The 27743-nt window shown below is 34.3% G+C and overlaps 1 protein-coding gene across 1 annotated transcript; it reads left to right on the top strand.

Annotated features, from left to right (window-relative positions):
• The first annotated feature begins 23247 nt into the window (after positions 1 to 23247).
• On the top strand, positions 23248 to 26648 carry LOC145074050 (putative beta-D-xylosidase 7). The gene is made up of 6 exons (XM_079020493.1): positions 23248 to 23821; positions 24075 to 24383; positions 24496 to 24665; positions 24794 to 24891; positions 25007 to 25774; positions 25856 to 26648. The coding sequence occupies exons 1-6, from the start codon at positions 23408 to 23410 to the stop codon at positions 26428 to 26430; spliced, it is 2334 nt and encodes a 777-aa protein (XP_078876619.1). The 5' UTR covers positions 23248 to 23407; the 3' UTR covers positions 26431 to 26648.
• The last annotated feature ends 1095 nt before the right edge of the window (positions 26649 to 27743 follow it).

The following is a 27743-nucleotide window of genomic DNA, read 5'->3' as shown; positions in this document are numbered from 1 at the left end:
ACGTGGGGGATAGGCCTCAGAAGTAAGGATCTATGAGTTAGAAGCCCTGTTTGGCTCGAAAAGCCACTGCATGGATTAAGGACTGGATAGACTCGGCGAGTCCTTTGAGTGGACTCGATGAGTAGCTTGAAGATGAGGATGAACTCGATGAGTGGGATGAACAACTCGTCGAGTCAGATGAAGTTAAGCATGAACTCGGCGAGTTGGAAGAACAACTCGACGAGTTGGTTGAAGATTGCCTTGGACTCGGTGAGTCTATTAGTGGACTCGGCGAGTCAGGTTGCGAAACTCCAACCCCCCCCCCTCGAGTTGAGACTCGAATCAGTGAGTCGGGTGGTGACTCAGCGAGTTGGTCAGGACAGGATTTGGAACTAGTTGGACTCGGCGAGTCGAGACGCAAATAGAAAGACCCTGAGCATATGAACTCGGCGAGTCATTAGGAGGACTCGGCGAGTAGGGTTGACCTGGAAGGTTGACTTTGACCAGGATTTTGACATTGACCAGAGTTGACCTAGTTGACCTTTGGAGGTCAGTTGGACTAAGTGTTATATGGATATTGTCAGCTCGCAGAGCTAGAGGAACAGTGGTTCAGGAGATTGTCGAGTAGCAGCCAGAGGTTTATTAGCAGAGCTTAGCAGTTCAGGTGAGTTTCCTTCCAGTAGGAACGGGTCTAAGGCCACAATGTCGGCCCGTTCAGTTAGCTGTAGTTTCAGGACTCCGGTCCGATGAAGGGGACAAGGTCCCAGTCAGTCAGCTTCGGACTTCGGTCCGATGTAGTAGTTAGTATGTTTTACGCCTCCGTGGCTCAGACAGGATTTATGTGTTTATGCTAATTGATATGTTATGCCATGCTGTGTTTAGTCAGTCAGCTTCGGACTTCGGTCCGATGTAGGGGACAAGGTCCCAGTCAGTCAGCTTCGGACTTCGGTTCGATGGAGGGGGCAAGGCCTCAGTTAGTCCGGACCTCGTTCCGATGCAGTGGGCAAGGCCCAGTATGTGCTTTATATGTATTGTATGGTATGTGGTAGTTTGGGGGAGCTCACTAAGCTTCGTGCTTACGGTTTTCAGTTTTGGTTTCAGGTACTCAGTTTTCAAAAGAGGAGCTCAGGAAGATTGCAGTGCACACACCATAGTCAATTAGCATGGGAACGTTTGACTCTGATGATGATGTTATGTTTTGATTTAATACTCGAGAAATTATGTTATGACTTATGAAACGGTTTTTATAAATATGAATTTAGTAATTTTTATAAGAAATTTTTAGTCGTGATTTTTGGGTCGTTACATGTAGGTTTTGAGTGAAAAAAAAAGTGAGGTACATATAAAAAAGAGAGAGAGAATTGCAAGAAAATTTTGAAGAATTTTGGAGCAAATAAAGTGAAGATCAAAAGATCAAAATTCCAAGAAATTCAAAAAGTTGAAGATACCAGAAATCAAATCAAATAAGGTGGTGAATTCAAACAAATCAAAGATCAAATTATCAAGGAAGTGAAGAATTCCAAAAGAGCTCCATAGTGGTATCATAGATTGTAATTCTAGATTATGTATGCTTAGGTTGCTCAACTAAAAATACATTGAGGATAAGGAGGTTTTCTGCGGATGGATTCGGAGGGTTGCATAAAATGAGCATTGTTCGGAAAAAGTGGGTGAGTGTTTATGAAGATTGTGAGTATTTAAAGTATGGGGGGGTACTTTAGGAATTTTAGACACAAATGCATGCGTTGCGGTCTTGGCATAATGGCTGAGTTTTAAATGGATTGTTTAGTACGATATTGGTAAAATAAAAGTAAATTTGTTTGGGGGCAAGCAAAGGCTAAGTGTGGGGTATTTTGATATGTGTATTTATATATATATATATATATATATATATATATATATATATATATATATACATTATATCTTAATATTTTGGCCTTTATTATTCTCTTTTAGAACTAAAAAGTACTCATAATGCTTTCAATTATGATTTGCAGCTATTCGTTGTCGATAAAGCATAAAAGTAAAGACTGAAGCGGAAATCGGGTTTAGAGGCTAAAAGAAAGGAAAAATGTTGGAGGAGCCATTTACGCCCAGCGTAAGTTGCATGTACGCTTGGCGTAATGGCTAAATTCAAGTTACGCCCAGCGTAATAGCTGGCATCAGATAACTCCAATCGCATAATAATCTTCGCTATGCCCAGCATAATCCGACTTACGCCCAACGTACGTAAGTCGGTTACAAGGATTATAAAAGTCAATTATTAGTTAACCAGAAGGGGGGATTCGGAAGGATTGGAGAGCGGATACATGTCGGTAATCATATGGGTTGTTAACGTGACCATGTTTAACATTCCATTGTGTTACTATTCTGTATTTAGTTTCTGATTTAGGTGTAAAAACCTTTTACTTTGCGTTTATGATTGAATGAAACTTTGATTATTAGACTAATTGCTATATTGAATTGTTTGTTTATGTTTAATTTATCTTGCCAAGCTTGTTAAAAGATCCTTACGTGTTAATGATAATTATTTGCTGTTAATTATTAAGTAAATTGAGTTGTATGAACATCTGCTTGATTGCTTGTCGCTTATGATTTTGATGACCATCGAGATTATAAGTCTAAGAATAACGAATGTGAAACTAGGACTAACTTGGGAATAAGTAAGTTAATGTGTGAGCCTTGTCTGATGACCATCAACAAGAGGTTAATTGAACGACCAATTTGATTAACTATATTTACAAGTCTTGCTTGATACGAGCTGAACACTAGGAAGCATGTTAGTTTAATCAATTGATCACTGTTTGAATTGACTTGTTTGCTAAAGGATTAGTTATAGTGAACGCGAATCTAATCATTTTAGGAATCAGTGAACATGAATAAATGAATTTGTGTATGCAATTGTCTATGTTTTTAAGGTGTAATTTATCTAAACCAAAGTACCCGAAGAGATTTGTTTTCCTGTTAGTTTATCGAGAGTTGTAAATTAATTGTTCGTTTGAGATTTATTAAACTACTTCTTCATTCTTTTCGTGTGACCTAAAACCTATAATCAAATATTTTAAATTAATTCATCACCGTTCCCTATGATCGACATCCGACTTACCTAAGCTATACTGTAATCTGACTAGGTACACTGCCTATAAGTGCATAGTTAGTCTAAGTTTGTTAGGTTATAAATATTAAAATTAGTGGGTACTTTTGTGCACATCAGTAGGATACCAAAAGCATACTATAATACAAAATAATTTAGCACATAAGAGCAATTTAGTTATCTTTCCTAAAGTAAGCTATTGCTTGTGTCAATTTAAGGCATACTAACCTTACAATCATCGCTTATTATTCTAAGTTTAAGTCTACAAATCCTCAAATATTCCTAGTTCGCTTAAAAGTAATGCTTTGATACCAACTATGACATCCCCATTTTCATGGCCAATTAAAACTTTTTATTTATGCTTTATTTATTTTAGAGTATAAAACTTATTGCGAAATTTGTTCCCAAAACATGATAATATTACTATCAAAGCATTTCTGTAGAAATGTATTTCATTTATATTTAAAATCATGGAATGTCATCGTGAATACATATATTTAATAGGTCTTACAACATCTTATTATATTATAGCCTACAAATACCTCAAATCACTCAACATCCATGGGTGTTCCTACCGCTGTCTGTGCTACAAAGAAACTAAGTGGGTCAGGATTGGGGTTCTGGTGACATGTAGGGTTTTCAACCCACCATAATTAAGTTTTTTAATTATATAATGCACGTCAAATAATTTACCCGATTACCTATTCCCATTATTCTCATATACTGATCCTAAAATATTGACCTCAAGGGACCTATCGTAAGGATCATCATTAGCAACAAGTAGACAATACTGTTTTGGAGATTCCTACAATAATATGTGTCAATAAGGCAACCATGGGGGAAAGAGTACATCAAATAGACAGATAGTTCATTAGCACCTACATGTTACGAGCCTGCAAAAGTTCCACTAGACTGTCTAGAATAGTCTGTGTCCGTTGATATGTGCATATTTAACTTTTTTTATTTAATGCATATTTGTAACACTTTTAGCTACAATTATGCTTAATATGGAACAAAGGATGCTTATTATGTTTAAAAATATGTTTTGTAGCAGCGAAGACTTTCTCGGGACAAAAAGGAAGCATACGAGGAGCTGGAAGTAGGAAACGGGAGCTTAAACAAAAGAAGGAGAAAAAGAAGACTCGAATTCTGAAGACCACGTTGTGGTGATCTCCAACACGACATGGTGAATGGAAGGTGTGAGTATTGAAATGGGGTTAGAGGGGCTTATATAGGCGAATTTTTTTATTTGCGCGCCGCACCCAGATCATGAGCATATCGCGCCCCTGGCTCTAGTCGGCCTCCCTCCTCACAACACGTGGCATGCTTCTGTTGGTCCTACGTTGACGCCTTCTAGAAGCGCATGCTTGTATGATTTTCTAAATTTTCAACAATTCTTATCTTCTTCATACGAACTCCATTTTCAACGTTTTTTATATCCATGCGTAGCTATCACTAATTACTACAACTTTCATTTAGTCTTTGTCGGCTAGTTTTTCACTGTATTTTTAAAGTTATATTTTTTTTACAAACTTAGACTGTTAAAGTCCATATCGAAAATCATAACTATTTTATACGAATTTCGTTCTTAACTGTCTTTATATCGACATAATCCTATTCACAAGATCTTCGACTCCCGTTTAGATTTTTTCTGCTAACAATCATCCGATTTGAATTTCGATTTTTGTGCTAATACAACTGCGCTGAAACTTAAAAAAATAACAAATTTTTCATACAAAGTCAGAGTTAGGTGTTTTTTATATGCACATAATCACCATGACGGCTACTACAATTTCCATTTAGATTGTTTGTCTTAAATAATCTTTTAATTTTAGCGCTTATTTTAACTCTATTTATTAAGTTATTTTATAAACTTACATATACATATAAATCACATATACTCAAATAATTATCTTTTATTTGTTCATAAAAAAGATTACAATCATCGACCGATATAATTACATCTTTTATAACTAATGTCTAGCGAGAAAAACGGACATTACAAGAACTCTTTTGGAAAGTTCATCTTGGACTTCACATATATCTTACATTATAATAACCAACTGTACATATCATCTTATTAATATAATTTGTAATTTTGGTTGACCATAGTTTTCAACAAAATATTACTGCAAGTATGATGCTATTCTTGGTACAAAAATATAAGTACATTACTATAATCAGTACCCATAAGTAATTGTAAGTATGTTGCTATTATGTGTAAAGAAAAGCAATTATATTGTTATTATGTGTATAAAAATATAAGTACATTGCTATTATATCTAACAATAAAGTATATTTATCAGTTATTTGGTCAAATATAGTTTGGGTTTTAAGGGTAACATTTGTTAATGGGTTTCATATTGGTATCAATTTACGACCGTCGTAAGATTTCTATCATGAGTCGGAAACTAATAAGTTTTTATAATTTATAAGTTAATTGCTATAAAATGTTTAAATATATTTCATTGGTTTGTTTATTATCCCACTATAATAAAAGAAGATGATTTTGCCACTTGTCAATCTCTAATTAGTTTTGATACTTTTCATTTTATGATATTTTTTAAATAAATAATATCCACATGTCAATTTATGGTTTTTTTTTTCAATTTTTAAAATTAAAAAGCCACATAATACTTATATTTATATATGTAAAGTATCAAATGTAATAAATATTATACTAAATTGCAATTAATATGTTCATATATTTCTTATTTCAAAATTTTATTTTAAAAAATATTAATTATTTACATTTTAATATTTTAGTTTCTTTAATCAACCATATACGGGTTTTACACCTAATTGTATACCATACTTTAATACTCTCTTATTATAACATGGTGTTTTAAATAGTGTATTTAATTATAACAATATCATCCATTAATCCAAATATAATACAGTTTCATTGCTCTAAATGGATCCATTCTTTAAAATACAATGTCCTACTAAAAGGAGGTAGAAAATATAATTCTATCATTATCTACATTTTCCAAAACAAATTAATATACAAATAAATGAAACCACAGTTTGTTAATTCAAATGAAATGTAATTTATATTCAGTCCTACATAAAAATGTTAAATTTACCATGAAATTAACCATAGTCATATGACCAAAAATCCATATAAGCTTGTCTAAATACATTATTTCAAATTAAATTGCCGCATAATTAATTGGCTTACAAGTGCGTAACAAACAATATGCTAATTAATAAATTAAAACTAAATTTAAATTTATAGTGACAGGACAAGATGCGTACACGTTTATTATTGCATTATATAAATTATTATTAAAATCAAATTGAGTCATATCGACAATGATATGTCTTTATTTAGTGTACATATATAGACCAAAAACATAATTTTGTAAAATGGGATAACGAAGGAAAAAGAAATGAGAGGTCATAAACACAAAAAACAACTCATTTAAGCTTACATTTTTTGATGCAAACGGTTTTTTGTTTCTAGACGAAAATGTGTAGTATTTGTTTGCTTGTGTCCATTTACAAATGTTGGCTCAAAACTTGTGCCAAAGGGTACACTTCTCTTTTGGTGCACATCTCAAAAAAATATCGTTAATTGTAGAGGTAGTTAAACGGGGTCGTATGGATTAGAAAATGAATTAAAGTGCCATGATTAAAATAGGTAATGTTTAATGTATGTCAACAAGGTTTGAACATATGAAAAAAACCCTTGTGAACTTCAATTAAAACCATAATGTGTGCTAAAAGGGTACTCTTTAAGACCGGTGACATTTAAAAAATGCATGTTTAATTGATGAAATTTTTGATAAAAGTATTATAATATTTTTATATTAATCTAAGTTCCATATTCTAATTGATGAAATTTTTGATAAAAGTATTATAATATTTTTATATTAATCTAAGTTCCATATTCAAATAAAAACGTATGAAATAAAACTGTTTGATATGTTTTTTTACTGTGTTTGGTAAAAAGGTTGCGTGTAACTTATCAGATTTAGACTGTTTGATATCATATTTAGAAGTCTCTGATTTAATCATGACTTCTTAAAAATGATTCTTACTCGGTCAAATTCAAGTTTTAGTCTTATTCAATTAAACTTTGACTTAATCAACAACTATTAAATAACAAAACAACACAGTGATATAATCATAATATATTTTTCTTTTTTAAAATTTAGTGATAATTTTGGAATTTAATGAATAAATAACAAGTTTAGTTAACTTATTTAGACGATGTTATAACATTTTGAACTAAAAATGATTTTTTATAATAAAGAATATTGAAACGAGCAAAAGGTTTTAACTTTTAAACATTTTCTTTTGGGTGTAACCCACATGGCCACATACCACATACCACCTACGCTCAAAGCTTACTCTATATCTCGCATTTGTTTTCCACGTTTATCTTTGCTCGACTTTGGCTTCAAATTTTAGGGAGTAAAGGTGAAAGTATTATATTTTTTTTATTATCTACGATCATCAAAAAAGAAATCTTACTAATTATACTTTAATTGTTTTAAATGATTTAACCAATGTGTATCATGTGTGAACATTCAACCAAAGGCGTCTTGGGGATCGGCCATAGCTATGCATTGTGGCCATCACAATTCCATGTGATCGATTAGTGAATGATGTATTTGAAGATCATTTGGACTGACTCGTTACCATTAGTTTTTTTTATGTAGATCATTTTAATCTGCTATTATAATATACTCTAAGCTAAAATTTTATCAATGGATTCCATTACAAACTTAATATGACCGGAATCAATTTGATTCTCAAAATAATCAAAGTTTTCAAACATCTTATTACAATTATAATTTATAAACAACAAAAGAACATTTAAACATGCTCTTTTCAAATCCATTTTACTACAATTCATCCTCTCACCACATAATCACTTTCAAATACAAATCAAAACATTTCCCAAAAAAAAAATCCACACAATTACAAATATCAAATTTGCTACCACTACCCTACTTCTACAAAATTGTGCACACCCAATTCAACACATGTGAACTATATATAACTTCCAATTGGACCATTTCAACTAAACGGGTCTTCTTCAAGACTTAAATATATATTCCACACAACATTATCCAAGTATTAAAAATATCCTAAAATGCATAATTATCACAAAAAAAATGCTCTTCTTGCATCTGTGTTCATTCTTTGTTTAGCAGCAAGTTGAAACATTTTTTGAGCTTCAGAAATTTCTCTATCAATCTTTTTAGCAACATTTTCAATATTGTTATTATTAGATAATGATATTATATCTCCTGATAATCACCATTGACCTTTTTGTTTGGGTCAATAAGCTTGCTCCATGTTAATCCCCAAACTAAAATACTTTCTATCCTCAATTGTAACAAAAAAGTAAACAAAAGCAAAAAGGTTATAAACTTTATAACAAAATATAAGAAAATAATTAGTTATTATGACCTTTTGAAGCTACTTTTTGATGCGGGTATGTTGTAAAGTATCTTCTTTAGCCCTTTTTTTTTGTTGTTGATGTCAAATATGTTTTCAAGTACGAACTCCGTCTGCCCAATTTCCCATTTCTTCACTTTAAGCTCCTTTTCAAGATCCTCCTTTGTGAAAAAGATCATCTTTATGAGTTTCCATATCCATATACTATTCATTTCTAACTTGGAAGAGTTCCACTATGTGCTTTTTATGGAATGCTGCGTAATAAACTTCAGTTTTGAATACAAATACTACAACATCAAATGCAGGTTAACCAGTTAATAGCACATTAATTGGTTAAAAAAGATGGAAATCTCTTAAAGACATGCAATCGGTTGAAGGAAGTCGCATCGCAAAGAAGAAAATAAACAATGGGAATTATGTAGTCGATTTTTAGGGGCTAAAATCCATCAAATTGGGTCTAAAAATAACAAAATGTATAACTGGGCTGGCCCAAATGAGTGACAACTTCTACACCTTGTGGGGTGGAATTTGAACAATTTTGAAAGAATATATATAAGAGGTGAGATTAAAGCAAATTTCCTATTAAATCTATACATATTGAAGCAATCAAATACTCAATCGGATTAATTTATTAACAAGTAACATCAAATTTGAACTTGCATCTTTTGGTATCTTTTGGTGTAGGGAGTGATCAAGCGGTTATGGAGAAGAAAATTCAAAAAAATAAAAAATAAAAAATAAAATAAAATACGTTGCTCTCCACATTCCCATGTTATTGTAATTGAAACAATTTGATTTGGAATTGCTCTACCTTCTTACTCAATCAACAGGAGAATAAATAGAGTACAATTGATAAAGAACGGAAACTAAATAAACATCACAAATAGATCAAATCAACCAGATGGAAAAGAAAGGTATATATATATATATATATATATATATATATATATATATATATATATATATATATATATATATATATATATATATATATATATATATATATATATATATATATATATAAGGAATAGATATTGGAGGATCGTCTAACACCCCCCTCAAGTTGGAGCGTGAGGATCATATGCGCCCAACTTGTCAACGAGAGTGTCAAATGTCGTTTTACCAAGAGCCTTCTGCCAGTTGTTCCGAGGTGTGTACATAAGCAGGAGTCAGCAACCCTTCAAGAATTGCGTCTCGAACAAAATGACAATCAACCTCGATGTGTTTTGTACGTTCATGAAAAACCGGATTTTTCGCCAAATGAAGAGCCACCTTGTTGTCACAATACAGAGGAATGGGTTGCTGATGTGTTACACCCAAACTCTTCAGTAATCCTTTTAACCACTTGAATTCACAGGTAATTGCAGCCATGGAATAGTATTCTGCCTCGACTGATGACCGAGAGACTGTTGGTTGCTTCTTTGTCTTCCAGGCAATCGGCGAACCTGCTAGATTTACAATCCAGCCTGACAGAGATCTCCGAGTTATCAGACACGCTGCCCAGTCTGAATCACACCAACCCGTCAAAGCCAAATCATCCTTTGCACGCAATAGAATACCTTTTCCAGGAGTACCCTTCAAGTAACGAACCACTCTTAAGGTTGCCTCCTAGTGTTCGAGACGAGGAGACTGCATAAATTGAGATAAGATATGCACCGAGTAGGCAAGGTCGGGACGAGTGACTGCTAAATAGATTAATCGGCCAACAAGCCTACGATATGGTTCTGGGGTCAGGCATTTTGGCACCTTTTGCAAGACCCAGTTTATGATTCTGTTCAATAGGACAAGCAAATGGTTTGGCACCCAAAAGCCCCGCTTCAGCAACAATCTCCAATGTGTATTTTCGTTGATACAAAAACAGTCCGGAGGGGCTTCGAGCCACTTCTATCCCAAGGAAATACTTTAAGGAACCTAGATCCTTCATTTTGAAACAGTCACTAAGATAAGACTTGAACAAAGATACAGCCTCTGAGTTATTTCCGAAAATAATCAAATCATCTACGTAAACGAGCACATTCAGCTACACCTTGCCAGTGGAATAAGTAAAAAGCGAATATTCTGAATACGATTGTCAAAAACCGTACTGTTTGAGAGCAGTGGCTAACTTTGCGAACCAACACCAAGGTGCCTGTTTTAAGCCGTACAAAGATTTTCACAGACGACACACAAGATTTGAATTAGAACATATGAACCCGGGAGGAAGCTTCATGTATACTTCTTCCTCCAAATCACAGTGTAAAAAGGCATTATGAACATCCATTTGATGAAGTTCCTAATTTTTGACAGCGGCCACAGCGAGAAAAACTCGAATTGTAGTCATTTTGGCGACAGAAGTGAATGTGTCTGTATAATCTATACCAACTTTCTGGTGATTGCCGAAAACCACCAGTCTTGACTTGAGCCTTTCAATGTTACCATTCGATAAATATTTGGTCTTATAAACCCATTGACAACCTAGTGCTCACTTTCTAGGAGGTAATGACTCCAATGTCCAAGTACCATTATCTTCTAAGGCACATATTTCTTCATTCATAGACTTTTTCCAATCATCATATTGCATCGCTTCTTTGAATGATCTTGGTTCTGTTCCCAAGATAATCACTGAAATAAAATGTTGGCTACGAGAAAAATTATCACAATGTATATAGTGTGCTATAGGATATGGAGTACCTGTCGAAGCTTGTGGAGGGGTGTTTGACGGGGATGGATCTTTCGCAACCGAACTTTGAGCTAAAAAATCCTTTAACAAAACCGAAGGAAACTTTTCTCTATGCCCTCTGCCCATTTGTACAGGATGATTGGGCTTAGTGGATTAGGTCGGGGCAGACTGTGGTGAAGCTACAAGAGAAGTATTCGTAAGAGGTGATGTTGAAGGGGATGATGGTTCATTTAGAATGGACTCACCATAAGAATCATGATTGGGATGAGGTGTTGCTGTATACGATTCGGTTTCAACAAAAACGTCATTGTAGGGTGACCATGTTTCGACAAGCTCATCAATTTGAGGAACATTGTTCATATCTTTAAACGGAAATATATCTTTGAAAAATTTCACATCCCTTGACACAAAGAATTCTTAGGTGTCAAGGTCGAACAATCTCCATCCTTTCTTCCCAAAAGCATATCCCACGAAGATGCATTTTCAACTATGACTGTGAACTTATCCCATTTTCCCCTTAGGTTGTGTGCAAAACACAAAAATCCAAATGTATTAATTGTAATGTAGGAGGGTGTTTTGTTGAACAGAATTTCACAAGGAGTTTGATTGTTCAAAAAAAGGGATGGTGTCCGGTTTATCAGGTGGACAACTGTGGAATTCCTTCTCCCCAAAAAGAGATGGGCAACTTCGATTGAAACAATAACGCTCTCGCCACATTCAAAATATGTCGATGTTTTCTTTCGACTCTTCCGTTTTGTTGCGGGGTTCCGACACACGATTTTTGAAACATGATCCCATTGCAGAAAAGTAATCAAGCAAACAATTAAATTATGTTCCGTTGTCACTTTGAACAATTTTAATATTTTCAGAAAATTGTCTCTCTACCATTGCAATAAAGGACATAAAAGTTTGATAAATGTCTGTTTTATTAACCAACAAGTATACCCAAACATCTCGAGAAAAATCGTCTACCAAAAGCAAAAAATAACGAGCCCCACAAGACGAGTCATGCTTGTATGGTCCCCACAAATCACAATGTATCTTTTCAAAAATCCTAGTCGCTTTATTCTCACTCAATGAGAAACTATCCCTAGGTTGCTTAGCCCGGAAACAAACATCGCAAGCTTTATTCAAACTACCTCTAAAATTATTGACTGGAGGAAGTAATTTCACCACTTTTTCAAAAGGATGCCCCATTCTTCTATGCCAAAGATCAAGAGCAGCAACTGCCCCAGTAACACATACATGAAGAATCGAATCCCCCTTTCTGAAGTAGTACAGACCGTCCTGTCTAACACCCGCTCTAATCAGCTTCTTCGACTGGTCCTGTATAGCACACATATGAGAATCAAATTGAGTGATACACTTCATATGATTACTAAGTTGAGTAACAGAAATCAAATGGCAATTTAATTTTGGAACCAACAAAAAATTGTTGAGAACAATTCGGTCTGATAAACGAACACTGCCCTCATGAGTTCCAATAACCTTTTTATTGTCTAGAAGACCAACTACGCGACTAGGAATTTTTCTCAAGTTTCTTAACCAAGAAATATCCCCAGTTACATGATATGTTGCTCCCGAGTCGATTATCCATAGTCGTTTACAAAACTCACCGTTTAATTGTTGTTCTGGAATTTTTTCATTACCCATTAAGCTTGTCAACGCCTTCCACTCTTCTGTTGTGAACAACAGAGGTGACGATTCATTATTGTTGTTTCCTCGATCACTGGCAACAACATTAACACGAGCCCCCCTGCCACGTCCACTAGACTTTCCTCCGTGACTTCCACCTGATCGAGGTCGTTGTCTCGGTCAAAAATAAACCAACTAACCTAAGTAGATAGGGTAAGTCGGGTCGAATCTACAAGGAGTTCGTGGTTAAACTTTGTGTCAAAGCAATCAATAAAAAGAAAAGTATTACTAGCAATTGTCACGAAAAAAGATTAAAACAAAATTCAAACAAAAGCTTGGAAATTTATTAATTAAAAATAAAAATCTCAATGAGAAAACTAGAGTACTCCCGTTTCAGTTATGGACAATTTAGATTCACACACTTTCTTCCCTAGAATCCTAATTCAATTACATAGATGCAATTGGGGTTTATTAACTTGTAACACATAGTTTTGGGTACACTAGATGTTCATTCAACTAGTTGTCTTACTCATTTATGTCTAAATATATGGATTAGGGACAATTAGTGAACTAGCAATAAAATATCTTACAACTACTTGTTACCGCATTAACATTCAATACCATAAGTTGGAATAATATATGTTGATTCAATCACTTGTCTTTATTCCTAAACTAATTGAACTTGGAACAAATGATGAATTGACAATAGACTATCCTAATTATGATATCAAACAAATTCATACAACCCAATTTCACTTATCATTACCAAAGATCATCATATGAATCATACAACAACAATTGAAATTAACTAGAGTCAAGTAATAATCAAGTGTGTTCATCAAAAAGTCCTAAACATCCCTGGAAGTAACCCTAACAGTTTAGCCTTCCATTGAATTCATAAAACAAATAACTTGATTAAAATGAATAAAATGCATAATAGAATTCGTAAACAAATGTAGAATCATCAAACAAATGTATCCTAATGATTATCAAAGTATAGAACAAATAAACCTTAGGAAGAAGTAATCGTTTCTGAAAATTACTAGAATTGGTAAGAATCACCGGTTGAATGATCTTCAAAAGTTGCTTGATGATGAATTGAATTAAATCTTGCCTTGAATCCGGATTGAAATGGAATGAACTTGTGTTTCCAAATATTTCCAAGGGTTTTAGAAGCCTCAAGAACACAAGAAAAACTCTGAAAATTGCAGGTGGTAAAACGAATGCACAAGTCCCTATTTATAGTGTGAGACAAAAAAATAATGAAATTGGGCGATGTGGGACATTGGATGTCCTAGGAGACGTCTTAGACGTCGTGTATAACGCCCAAGCATTATTTGTACGTCCTAACATGCCTTCTTCCGTCCTTGAAATACACTAGAAAATGGCCAAAAACGTTAGACGTCTTAGGAGACGTCTTAGACGCTTTCTAGGACGCCCTTCCTTGATTTCCAAACTTTCCGAAACATACCGTTTCAACACGGGAAGTCCCTAAAACACCAAAACATCCTAGGGGACGTCTTAGACGCCATGTAAGACGCCGACGGGGCTCTCCCTTCTTTTCTGCTCTGAAATAACGACCAGACGCTGACCGTTTGACCTGGACGTCCTAGGGGACGTCTTAGACGCCTGGAGGCGTCCTTCATCTTCCATGCAAGTTTTGGTGGTCAAAACGACATAACTAGCAGAAACATAAAACACGAAAGTTGTAGCAAATCATGTCTAGTTTCCAGAACTTCTTTACTCATGTCAATAGGAGCTCTAGAACTTGAGATATGACCAAAACATTAAAGCATGGTCAATTTTCCCAACAACGGTTATTCATTCCTTTAGCAATTCGTTTTACTTGCAGGTTCCGCCCACTTTTAGTACAATATATTGACCTACATATGAAGTTCAATAACTCATCAAAGTAGTGCCATTCTTGGACAATTATACATCAATTCAACAGATTTATGACAATTTAATACATTCATAAAATGGACTTATCACCACCTTCTTTCTTGCCTCGTTCTTCCCACCATTCAGGATACCCCACAAGTTCAAAACAACCGGTTGTCTCATGTCCAGTTTTCTTGCAATGACTGCAAGTAAGATGTGACTTGTCTGGTCGATCTCGACTTCTTCCTCTTCCTGAAGTTGCCCGAATAGAGAAACCAAGCACATCTGAGGGGTTATCTTCAGTTGTACCTTTCGCAAGGTGTACACGCTCATCTTGCACCACAAGCTGAAATGCTTTATCCAATGTGGGGAGCGGATCTTGGGACAATATACTGGTACGAAGAGCAACGAACATATCAGAGTTCAGACCCATGAGGAACTTGTGAAGCATATCGTTATCTCGTCTTGTCTCATGTTTACATCTAGCTGTACAACTGGAGCAGCAAGAACATTCAATGATCGGTTCGTGGTTATGCAATTCTTCCCACAAACCAGTAAGTTTTCCAAAGTATTCATCGACCGTCATGTTCGAGGTTTGTTCACATTTGGCGATTGTCGATTTTAGTTCTTGTATTCTTGGTCCGTTCACCACCGCATAGCGAGATTTCAACGTATCCCACAACCGCTTTGCATCCCTGTATTTGGACAAGTAACATTTTACTTCTGCATCAATCGTGTTCATGATCCAGGAAACCAACATAACGTTGATTGTATCCTAGTCCGACTGTGTGCAGGGAGGTTTAGGTTTGGAGATCGTTCCATCCAAAAACCCAAATTTCCGGCGAGCCTCTAACGTTGTTCTGATGTCACTAGCCTAGTCATCATAATTATCTTCGCGCAACCTTGTTGGAGTGATGAAATCTCTTGGACGATCTTGAGGACCCAAGAAGAATGGTGAATTTGACTCTATTTTTTGAACCACTAGTGGTGTTTCACCCAGCATGTTTTTCTAGGGTTTTTGATCCCGCTCTGATACCATGAAACTTTTGATTTGGATTTGATCTACCTTCTTATTCAATCAACAGGAGAATAAATAGAGTACAATTGATGAAAAATGGAAACTAAATAAACATCACAAATAGATCGAATCAACCAGATGGAAAAGAAAGATATATATAAAAAGGAATAAATATGGGAGGATCGTCTAACAGTAACTTTGAGCTAAACTAAATTATTAAGGTGAAAAGGGACGAAGAAAGGAGAGAGGTTAAGGGAGGGAGAGTGAGCCCCATTTACTTGATTTACTGAATTATAACCAAAACGGTGGTGACTATGAAGGATATAATGATAATAAGATTTTTGAATAAATATATAATTTGATCCTTTAAATGTCAATGGCATGTGTTTTTAGCTTATTTAATTGTATAATAGTAATATTTCAATTATAATGTTTATTAGTTGTTATATAATTATGAGACGTAATGTATTTTGTATTATTGTATTGTAACTAATATATTATTTTCATGTATTTGTTAGAATTTAAGGGTAATAAAGGCATTTGGATATTCTGAAAATTGTGATTCTACTTTTAAATCAAAATATTTGGGTGGTACTCCCTAATCTTTAATTGGATAAGACTCATAAGAGATCCAGAACAGAGAATGAAATGAATGAATTTCGTGAGTACCAAAAAATTGACCAAATTGGTTAGATACCTCCCTTGTCTGAAAACTATCATAAAACAGTTTTCCAGTAGTAAAACATTGTCATAAATCCGAGTTTTTTTTATATGAATTAATGCAAAACCAAAAACGGCTCTACCCCTTAGACCCCGCCAGGGGCTGCCGGCCTTTGGACCCCGCTCCCAGGGGCGCTGCCCCCGGACCCCCGTTCGTTAAGGGGCTTCACCTCTAAATGACAGTCTACTTTTAATCTTGAATAAACTTAAACAAATGTCCACTCCACACTTTCCTTGTTTAATATTCATCAAAATTGATTTTTAGTCAACAAGTCTACCAATTACATTTAAATACAAATAGTGAAACAAATCACTCACAGTATTTCTCAAATTAGGGATTGCTTTTGTATTTATTGTGTGAAAATCGATGAGAATAGGATAATGATTTATATTAAACTTTATGGTATTACTATATTAGTGCCCTAAATCTAATTCCCATTCCCCCCTCACGTTGTCGACCTTCTATCCCCACCCTCACGTTGTCGACCTTCTATTCTCCACTCACTTTCTTTTCCTTGGGCCACAATGATTAACATGTCAACGCAAACAAATCTTCTTTTCACCCAACATTCACTCTTGACATCATTATTGCCATGCCTTTTTCCTTAACCAAACCAACGATCACTATCTTTGTGGGTGGAACTCTTTCACGTACATCCATACTTGTGCAACCCACTATCCGAAGATACGAAGCTGAGCATATGAATATTCTTTTTATAGAGTTTAAAGTATGGGGTGTGGTTTTCGATTGAAGTCAGTTTGAAAGGTATATGTTTCTATGTGAAGTTTTTCAACCTAATATGTGGGTAGTAAATGAAATTCGAAAATAAGTGAACGTATGAGATTGTTCACAGTGTGAAACATTTTAGTTGGGAAATTTGGACATGTGAAATGGATACGGATTATGTTTTTGTCAAAAGTCACGAAGGGTGGATTTGTCAAATTCAACCCAATGGTTATAGAACGGAAAGCTAGAATCTTTCTTGTTATTGCATGCAAATGTAGGTTAGAAAATGTATAACTTTGGAAATGGCATCACGTTTTTGTCTCAATGGGTAAACCCATAAATAGTGTAAGAAGTGGTTTAAGAAAATATTGTAGTATTTTACACCACTTAATCGAGCAAGGGATGAAGTCAGCATGTTAAGAGTTAATTAAGTCAAAATGTACACTGACAATTTTATTTGATCTAGAAAAAGGAAGTTGACATGCATTACATAAGAAGTTTGGCAAAGTTTTATTACATGTAATTGAATTACTAGAAAAAAAAAAAAAAAAAAAAAACAAAGCACTTCGTTTTGGAGATGTCTGAACCGTTGGTGCCATGTCATGTAATTCAACTAGTATGCTAGTCTCAAGAATCAAACCATTATAATACTCCAATCTCTTTAAAATAATATATATTTTGCATGATCATTATGAAATGATATCAAATTATAAAGATGAAATATTGGTTATGGAGAAAGCTTGTTTCTTTCATCATAGTTGTGTCTCGAGTGATCATCAATAAATAGCAATATATTTGTTTCTTTCATCATAATTCTGTCCCTAGTCATCATCACTAATACTTTGTTCATGAGTTTTCTAATACTTTGTTCATGAGTTTTAGCAAAGAAAGAAAAAGAGGAAAGAAGATAAGAAAAAAGAGGAATAAAATTGTATATTGTATTGTGTTTCAAATAAACATTTTCTTCCTTTCTCTCAAAATCCTTCCCATTTATCCTTAACATTTTCCTCTCTTTTTTTTTTCCATCAATTTCTTTTCTAGTTCCCTACGTTAAGTTGAACTAGGAACAAAGTGTAAATAGCAATCTAAATGTTTCTACATCACATTTCTGTCCCAACTCATAATCAAGAAATAGAAAGTAACTTAATTACAAACCAAAATCAGAACTCCTGTAAATCTTAAACAATTTGGGCAACAATTAACTATTAATACAAACGGGACAATAACATCGTACGTTAATTGAGATCTGAGTGATGACCAAAAAGTGGGTAAATACAATTGGGACTATAACAGTTTGACATTTACTTTCATTTAGATTCTTGCTTGCTTACAATTTCAAAATATCTAACGAATACAAGATATTAAGAATTTATATGCATATGTGTGTGACACAGACAGAAAGAATTAAATATATTTCTTTGTTTTTCAATGCTAAACCCATGCATATGGCAGAGAACTTTTCCGAAACTTCAACCTGCTTTTAATATTTACAATTATTTAAGCCTAGATCAACCTTTTGATACAGGCAGTAAGGCTTATTTAGGTCATTAATACATTTCTAAAATATCTTTAAAATAAATTCGTTAGTATTTTTTTTTAAGAATGACATATTTTTTTTTGGCGCAATAGTGTCATTTTTATGATATGATGTCATTTTTACGATAAATGAAATATTTACGAATATAAAGTGGAAACCACTGAAAAAGTAATTTTACAAACATATAAATGAAATTGATGATTAGCTGATTATTGTTATAAAATTGAGAAAATTGCAAATTTAGTCTAGTATACTAATTATTTTGTAGAAAATAATCAAAAAAACCTAAATTGCATTTTTAACCACTAAAATCGCATATGAGTATAAGCCATCTGCGATTTCGTCATGCCATCTGCGAACATACAAATGGCTAAAGCACAGACGTGCTTTCACCACTTTTACGTTCACAAGTGGTTTTTTTTTTTCCGCTGTATATATACTCTTTTTTCAGCCTAAAATCGTAGATGGACTATGTCCATCTATGATTTCCTCTCGTTTCACCTGTGATTTTATGAATTTTTTTTGTTTTACTACGAAATTTATAGGGTTTGACTACGAAATAACCTTATTATATATAAAATTTTTCAAGAAATTATTATTTTTGTTGTTATTTCGCTGTATATATACCCCTTTTCGGGATTGTTGATGAAATCGTCCATTATGTATCTAAGGAAATCGCTAAGAGAGAGTTTCTCTAAAAAATAGTGAAAAATAAAGGAAAAAAAACATTTTTATAGTAAAACTCTACGAAATCATAGATGGAAAACACCAAATCACAAATGGAAATGCGAAATCGCAGATGAGCTTAATAAATCTGTGATTTTAAGGGCTAAATTTATAATTTAGTTTTTTTTTGGTTATTTTCCACAAAGTAATTAATGTATTTGGCTAAATTTGCAATTTTTTCAATAAAATTTTGAAAGATGATTATTTTAAGCTGTGACATTTCTGTTTTTGATAATTTTTGAAATTAGCTCGAGCGCAAATTTATGCAAGTTATGAAAATATTTGAAATATGTCTATTTTATATTAAAAATGATGTAATATTCAAGATAAATTATTTTTATACCAATAATTACACCCGTTTGAATGCTTTGTAATTAGGATTTGTATTAAAGCATTATATTAAAATTAGAAAAAATTACTAATATAGCTATAGCTCTTTACTTTGTAGGGTTTTTTTTTTTTTTTTTTGTCTTGTTAGGTTTTGTACATTTAGGATAAGTTTATATAACATATTTGATAAAAGAAAAAATAAAAATGTTAAAAAAAACAAGACAAAATTGCAAAAATGGTCCATGTGGTATGCATTTTTTTGGGATTTTAGTCTAAACTCCGAGTTTTTTTTGGCTTCGTAGTTCTTTTGAGTTAGTTTCATTGCAGATTTAGTCCCTCAGTAAACTGAAATGACTTTAATACCATTGGATATTTATTTTCTATTTCTAAATTCATTTTTTTTAAAGTTTTAATGTTATTTATTCATTTTAATAATTAAAAATTAAAAATCTCTCTCTCTCTCTCTCTCTCTCTCATATGTGACGTATTCCCCAAATTGAAAACCCTCAATGGAGCAGGTCATTTATTCTTCCTTGTACTAAAAAACAAAGGAAGAAATCATAACCTATTACATAAATCAGAAATCCTAAATAGAATAATCAAGCAAAAGAAGGAGGAAATAGCGTTAGCTACAGAAGAAGGAGGAAATGGGTGACTCTGATGGTGGTTTTGGCGACTTTGGGGGTGTTTGGGATATCTTTTGAGAGGGCAAAAGGACTTTTGGGAAAAGATAACAGAGAAAAAATGTTTGGTAAAAGCTCCTTTTGGATTTTTTTATAGAAGGAAAACTGACTTTTTGGAAAAGTCAGGGAAACCTGGCTTTTTGGAACTTTTTCCAAAAGTTCTTTTGCCCTCTGAAAAGATACCCCAAACACCCCCTTTGTCGGGAAGTAGTGAACAAAAAACCACCGGCTTTTTGCCAACAAACATAATTTAGATGAACTGAACAAAGAAAAACTGATCACCGGATCGAAACAACCATCTAATGAATCTACAAGGATCTGGTATAGAAAAAACGGAGATACACTTCAGATCTGATTTGAGAACCACCAAATCTTGATAGAAACCTCACTAACAGAACAAATCAGAAGCAAAAAAAAAAAAAAAAATTCTTATAGCTCTGATAAGAATCTGATTCGATCGATGAATCAGACGTAATACCAACTAATCCACAAGAATCATATATGAAATCAACAAAGGAGAACACACATGTTCATGTCTTGGTCTCAGCCGGATCTATTGCAGATTTCGTGGTTACAAATCTTCAGGCAATCATGGGTAATGAAACCCTATCTAAAAACTACAATTTTGTTTTGGAATTTGACTTCAAATGTTTGAAATGAGAAACTCGAAAGCTGTTCTTGTTCTTTCATTTAGCTTGTATTTTCATTTTGTATTCAATGGTGATTTAGAAGCACTTCTGGAGATAAGATAAGCCATTGATCCTTCAAATTCATTGCAATGGAGAGGAAATGATTTCTGTAATTGGGAAGGGGTTCAGGAATGCTTGAGAGGTCGAGTTTCGAAACTTGTTCTTGAAAATTTGAACTTGAGTTAGCCATTTGATTCATGAATCATCAACCAGTTGGATCAGTTTCGCGTTTTAAGCTTAAAGCAAAACTCAATCTCCGGTCAAATTCCTAATCTTTCCAACCTTACCAACCTTAAACCACTATATCTTTCATCCAACAACTTCAATATATCTTCAAGAGATTTACCAAAAAAAAAAAGATTCACAGAGCTAGGTCTGGAGAGAGAGAGACAGACCTCCCTTTATTTCTTCATTATTAATATATATATATATATATATATATATATATATATATATATATATATATATTAAATTTAAAAAATGAAAGAAAAATGAAAAATAAATACATGAGGGGCATTACAGTCATTTCAGATTACTGAGGGACTAAATACGCAATGAAACTAGCTCAAAAGGACCACCAAACCAAAAAAAAATCGAGGTTTGGATTATAGCTCCAAAAAAATACATACAACAGGGACCATTTTTGTTGTTTTGTCAAAAAATAATGAATTTCCAGCTGGCTAAGAGGAAATCTCGGCCCATGGGGGCCAAATCATAGGTCACATTTTGTAGATGAGAATGCACAAGTCACTTTACATAAGTCTTGCAATGATGACTTGTATATTCATATGTGTTTGGTTTTTTTAGGCAATATTCTTGTACATAAGTGTTGCAATGGTGACTTGTATATTCATATGTGTTTGGTTTTTTTAGGCAATATTCTTGTATGTTTACTAGTTTATAATTAGATAGATTAATTGTTTCTCACTATAAATATGTCTTAACATCCAAGGAGAGAAAAAAAAAAGGAAATGGACAGAAATGAGAGGAAAGTAAAAGAGATTGATGCTCTTGAGTTTCATTAAAGGAAGGAAGTGGAAGAATAATTTTCTCTCCTAACTTCCCTTCCAATTTGGGAGGATTTGAAAAAAAAGAATAAAATATTTAACTTTCCGTCTATTTCTCTCCAACTTGGGAGCATAAAAGACAAATTTATTTTCATTTCCTTTATTTTTCTCTTCTCTTTTTTCTTTGCATCAACTCGGGAGCGGGGTGTAAGACTCAATTTTTTTTCACAACTCAAAATGTCGGCAATGTACCCTTTCAGTGGATTGTAGAAGAGGAAATCATACACGCATGTTTTTAGATTATCATTAATGATGATATTATTGTCATCATTCTCCTACATTTGATGGTAGGATTATTTTCGGCCAGCTTGACAAATATGTTTCACCATGAATTATGTTGTAGAGTTTACCAGACAAAAATAAAAATAAAGACTAAGTTAAACGATATTTTTTGGATAATATAAACTAAGTTTAAGGATTTAACAAGAGACATGGAGATTTTCAACCAAATTTTATAACAATATCAAACATGAATTGATGAATGGAGATGAAGATGATAGTTTGGAACCGACTAGCAAGCAATATATAATAGTATAATACAAAGTGATGTGAGCCGATTTTGCACACGAAGACACTTCAAATATTTTGAAAGATGTCTTGTATTTTTAATTTTTAGATTTTTTGTTAGTTTTATAATTTTGGAAGATTTTGAAATGTATCGTGTTTCTAATTTTTAGTTTTTGTTTGTTAGTTGTGAAATGTAATAAGAAATAATAATAATTGTTTTGCTTATCTAATTATGTATGTCTATTTTTTGTAGTAGTCTTTTAATTATGTATTTTCGTATTCATATTAGTGTTCAATTTAATTTTTTTTTATATATTCTTGTTAGTGTTTGAAATATTTTATATTAGTGTTTTATTTATTTACGTTAATATTCTTGAATATAATCTCTAGAACTGATTGTTTTTAAAAAAATCTAATTGTTTCTTTCAGCTATTTTTAGTTAAATTATTATTATTTTTTTGTTATATTTGTAATTTTCAGCTAAATAAAAATATTTATTGTTATGATTACGGGAATACAATTAAAATTTTATTAAAATATATAATTATTGAAGAAACTTAAAAATCAAATCATGGTGATATGAAGAGCCTGCAACAAATGCTTTCTCCACTGAGCCACTCTTTCTCCACTGAGCCACTGAGTTCTATCCCCTCTTCGCCCCATTCTATGCGTAGCGTGTGGACTGTGGAGAATTCGTGTTATCAAGAGAGATTTTAGCAAAACTTCAAACCCAAAACCCTACAAACATGATAACTTACAGCAGAATTGGTCTTGCTTTCGTGATCAAATGCTTCGCGACGACGATGATAACGATCATCGTCTCGGCGGAGTCACCCCAACCTCCGTTTTCATGCGATTCTTCATCACCTACACCACCATACCCCTTCTGCAACGTCAGTTTGCCGATTCCCAACCGCGCTCACGATGTCGTTTCACGACTTACGTTAGACGAGAAAGTTTTGCAGCTGGTAAACGGAGCGCCGGGGATTCCTCGCCTTGGGATCTCCGCTTACGAGTGGTGGTCGGAGGCATTGCACGGCATTTCTCGACACGGAAAGGGTGTGAGATTTAACGGAACGATCACCGCCTCTACGCAGTTCCCTCAAGTCATCCTCACAGCTGCTTCTTTTGATTCACATCTTTGGTATCGGATTGGTCAGGTCAGTCTTCCATTCTTATTGATGATCTAGGTTTTCTTTTTCTTTCGATTTCACGTTCATTATAGTTATCAGTCAACAAATCAAGCAGCATTCTCTTCCAATTTGATTTAAGATCGATAGTTCACTACAATTCTAGCAAACCTAGGGTTCCATTTTACCATACTTCAAACGGAGAGCAAGCAAAATAGTCGACTATTAGTCAAAATTACGCATGACATTAGACTCCACTGATGAGTTTTCAATGCTTATGTAGGCAATTGGGAGAGAAGCAAGAGCAATGTACAATGTAGGTCAAGCAAAGGGGCTAACATTTTGGGCACCAAACATCAACGTGTTAAGAGATCCAAGATGGGGAAGAGCACAAGAGACACCCGGTGAAGATCCATTGGTTGTCGGAGATTATTCAGTTTCATACGTAAGAGGAATTCAAGGTGACAGTTTTGAAGGTGGAAAAATGGATCCAAATTCCGATCATCTTCAAGCCTCCGCTTGCTGTAAACACTTCGTTGCCAATGATTTGGATAACTGGAAAACCGCTAATCGATACAACTTTGATGCCAATGTACGTCTCAGGTTTCAGGCCTCCCTCCTGCATTATAGAGTTGTACGTTGTATTTTTTTATGCAATGATGGTTGTACTTTGTGGGCTGAGAACTTGAGATATCGATATGCAGATTACTCAACAAGATCTTGCAGATACATACTTACCACCATTTAAGCAGTGTGTACAACAAGGGCAAGCGAGTGGAATAATGTGTGCTTATAATCGTGTCAATGGCGTACCAAATTGTGCTGATTACAACCTTTTAACCAAAACAGCTCGTCAAGCTTGGAGCTTTAATGGGTACCCATAAAAAATCTTTGGAAGCATAATCTTGATACAGATATGCATCAGCAACTTGTACGACTGTGTACAAGTTGTTCTGCATACGATGTGCTTTTTTAACTTGTTTTTATGATCACAATTCACAGGTACATTGCATCAGATTGTGATGCAGTTGCCATTATGCATGATGTTCAAGGATATTCCAAATTACCTGAAGATGCTGTTGCTAGTGTTATAAAAGCTGGTAATTTATGCATTGTTGAGTTGTACCTTTACAATTTAAAGAGTTATCAACGTACAATCTTTAATGGATAAAGCACAAGTCAGTAAAGAACAACTTAAAGAGTTTTTTATTGCAGGTATGGATGTCAACTGTGGTTCTTACTTGAAGAAATACACAAAATCAGCAATCGAAATGAAGAAATTAACAGAAGCAGAAATCGACAGAGCTTTAGAGAATCTATTTACAATTAGAATGAGATTAGGTTTGTTCAACGGAAATCCTAAAACCGGAATCTATGGAAACTTCGGACCCGACGATGTTTGCTCTGAAGAACACCAAAACCTAGCCCTAGAAGCTGCGCGAAGCGGCATCGTTTTGTTGAAGAACTCAGATAGGCTTCTCCCGCTTTCGAAATCGAAAACCAATTCCATCGCCGTCATAGGCCCCAACGCCAATTCCACCCAAACATTGCTCGGAAACTACGAAGGTGTGGCGTGTAAAAACATCACGATTCTTCAAGCACTTGAAAAGTACGTGAAGAACACACACTACCACCCGGGATGTGTTGATTCCGTGAACTGCACTTCCGTCGCCATTGATGAAGCTGTTGGAATAGCAAAAATGGCGGATTACGTGATTATGGTGATGGGTTTGGATCAAACTCAAGAAAGGGAGAAGCTCGATCGACTTGATTTGGTTCTTCCGGGGAAACAATCGGCGCTGGTGTCTGCTATTGCTAAATCTGTTAAAAACCCGGTTTTGTTGGTTTTACTTTGTGGAGGTCCGGTGGATGTTTCGTTCGCTAAAGATGACCCGAAAATTGGGTCAATTTTATGGGCCGGGTACCCTGGTGAAGATGGTGCCACCGCTCTCACTGAAATCATCTTCGGTGACCACAATCCAGGTGAACTTCCACTTTGACTTTTTCAGTCAAACATAAAAAAATTTCTAATTCAATATATTAAAAAACAATTTTCTTTTGTAGGAGGAAGATTACCGGTGACATGGTATCCAAGGGAATTTGCAAAAGTGGCAATGACGGATATGCGAATGAGACCCGACCCGTCATTGGGCTACCCAGGTCGAACATACCGATTCTATAACGGGAAACCCGTTTTTGAATTTGGGTATGGGCTTAGTTACTCGAATCATGCCTACAAGTTTGTTTCAAGTACCCAAAACAAGATTTCTCTTGGCCCAAATCAAGAATTAGGCTCTTGTTATATGTCCGTTTCTGAGATTCGGGAGGATTTGTGTGAGAAAGCTGAGTTCACGGTGGGGATTGATGTTGAGAATGATGGGGAGGCGAGTAATCACACCGTGTTGCTATTTGTGAGGTGGGATGATAATGGTGAGGATCGGAATAGACATTTTATCAAACAGTTGGTGGGGTTTCGGAGAGTGAGTTTGGGACGAATGGGAAGAGGGGAAGTTGAGTTTGTTGTGAAGCCTTGTGAAGACTTTAGTAGGGTTAGAGAAGATGGGTTAATGGTCGTAGAAGAAGGGTCTCATTCCCTTGTTGTGGGTGATCAAGAGTTTACCATTGATGTTATATTATGATAATAAAGATATGTAGATGTTAGTGAAATGACTATGTTAATGTTAAAAATATCATTGTATCCATGGACGGATCTATAATAGATCTCAGGGTATCTTGAGATACCTCTAAAAAAATCCCATTACTGTAATTTTTTTTAGAAAAATTTCGTTTATGTAGTATATGTATAAATAATATTCATATGTTTAGTAAAGTAATAACACCAGTTGTAGTTGGTTTAGATGGTTAAGGCATTATGGGGTGTTTCTATAGGTTTCAAGTTTAAATCTTTTTTCCAGACATTAAATTTCTTTTTCGCAATGAAATATACCTATTATATTATGATGCCGTGAAAATTAAATAAGTACTTACTTGTCGAAGTGGTACAAAGCTCAACTTTTAACTTTGAGGTCCTTATTTGGAATCTTGGCTCTTACATGGATATATTTTATTTTGTTTATTAGTTTTTCAACTTGTTTTTTAAAATTCTAAAATTGTGTTACATCACTCATAACATAAAACATAGCTTATATACATCTATTATATAAGAAACACACTTTTCAATTCCCACCAAGTTAAACTTTTGAATGGGCTTGGGTTTAAGCCCGAAACCGAGTTTGGAAAACCGAGAAACCGAACCCATCGGTTTGAGATACTCTTTACTTTGATCATGGCTACGTCACTGATTGTATGTTAAAAAAGAAAAAAAAAACACATGCTTCCCTTAGAAAATGCAATACTTTCTAAGTTTTTACCCATTAAAATGAATTTCTCTTATATGTAAAGCCTCTCATAAAAGCCAACACCATTGAGATATGATATCCTTGAACCCTAGTCAACGTCCGCGGGGGGGGGGGGGGGGGGGGGGGGGGTGTTGATGGTTAAATGGGAGACACTTTTGAAGTTTATGAGATCCAATGAAACTACAAATGGGTTAAACATGGAAGTTGAAAACAAGGAACACATGTTGAAAGTACAGAGGATTACGTTCACAATTCTTCACGTTATAAACCTAATTTAAAATTTATCGAGAAGCTTTATGTGGGTATTTACGTAACAAATTTTCCGATCACCATGTCTGAGAAGTATTTGTTGAAATGTTGTGAGGAGTTTGAAGTCGAATATGATGTGTATATTGCTCACAAACTATCCAATATTAGGAAACATTTTGCTTTTGTAAGGTTTTTACGAGAGGAGGACTCAAATGTTTTTGTGAGGATATTAGCTTTAACTTGGATCAGAAATCATCACTGCTTCTGTGGCATGATTTTATAATGTGAGAGGTAGGTAAACATTGAACAATCAAAGATAGGTTCTACGGTTATGTGGAGGACAA

This window comes from Lactuca serriola, chromosome 9 (assembly GCF_051521515.1).
Source record: "Lactuca serriola cultivar US96UC23 chromosome 9, Lser_US96UC23_V15, whole genome shotgun sequence".
NCBI lineage: Eukaryota > Viridiplantae > Streptophyta > Magnoliopsida > Asterales > Asteraceae > Lactuca > Lactuca serriola.
The sequence above is the reverse complement of the archived record's forward strand: the minus strand, read 5'-3'. Positions and strand labels throughout refer to the sequence as shown.

Coding starts and splice junctions, on each gene's coding strand:
- LOC145074050 (XM_079020493.1), top strand. CDS start 23,408: ATGATAACTTACAGCAGAATTGGTCTTGCTTTCGTGATCAAATGCTTC. Junction 23,822..24,074: donor TTTGGTATCGGATTGGTCAG/GTCAGTCTTCCA, acceptor ATGCTTATGTAG/GCAATTGGGAGAGAAGCAAG. Junction 24,384..24,495: donor GATACAACTTTGATGCCAAT/GTACGTCTCAGG, acceptor ATCGATATGCAG/ATTACTCAACAAGATCTTGC.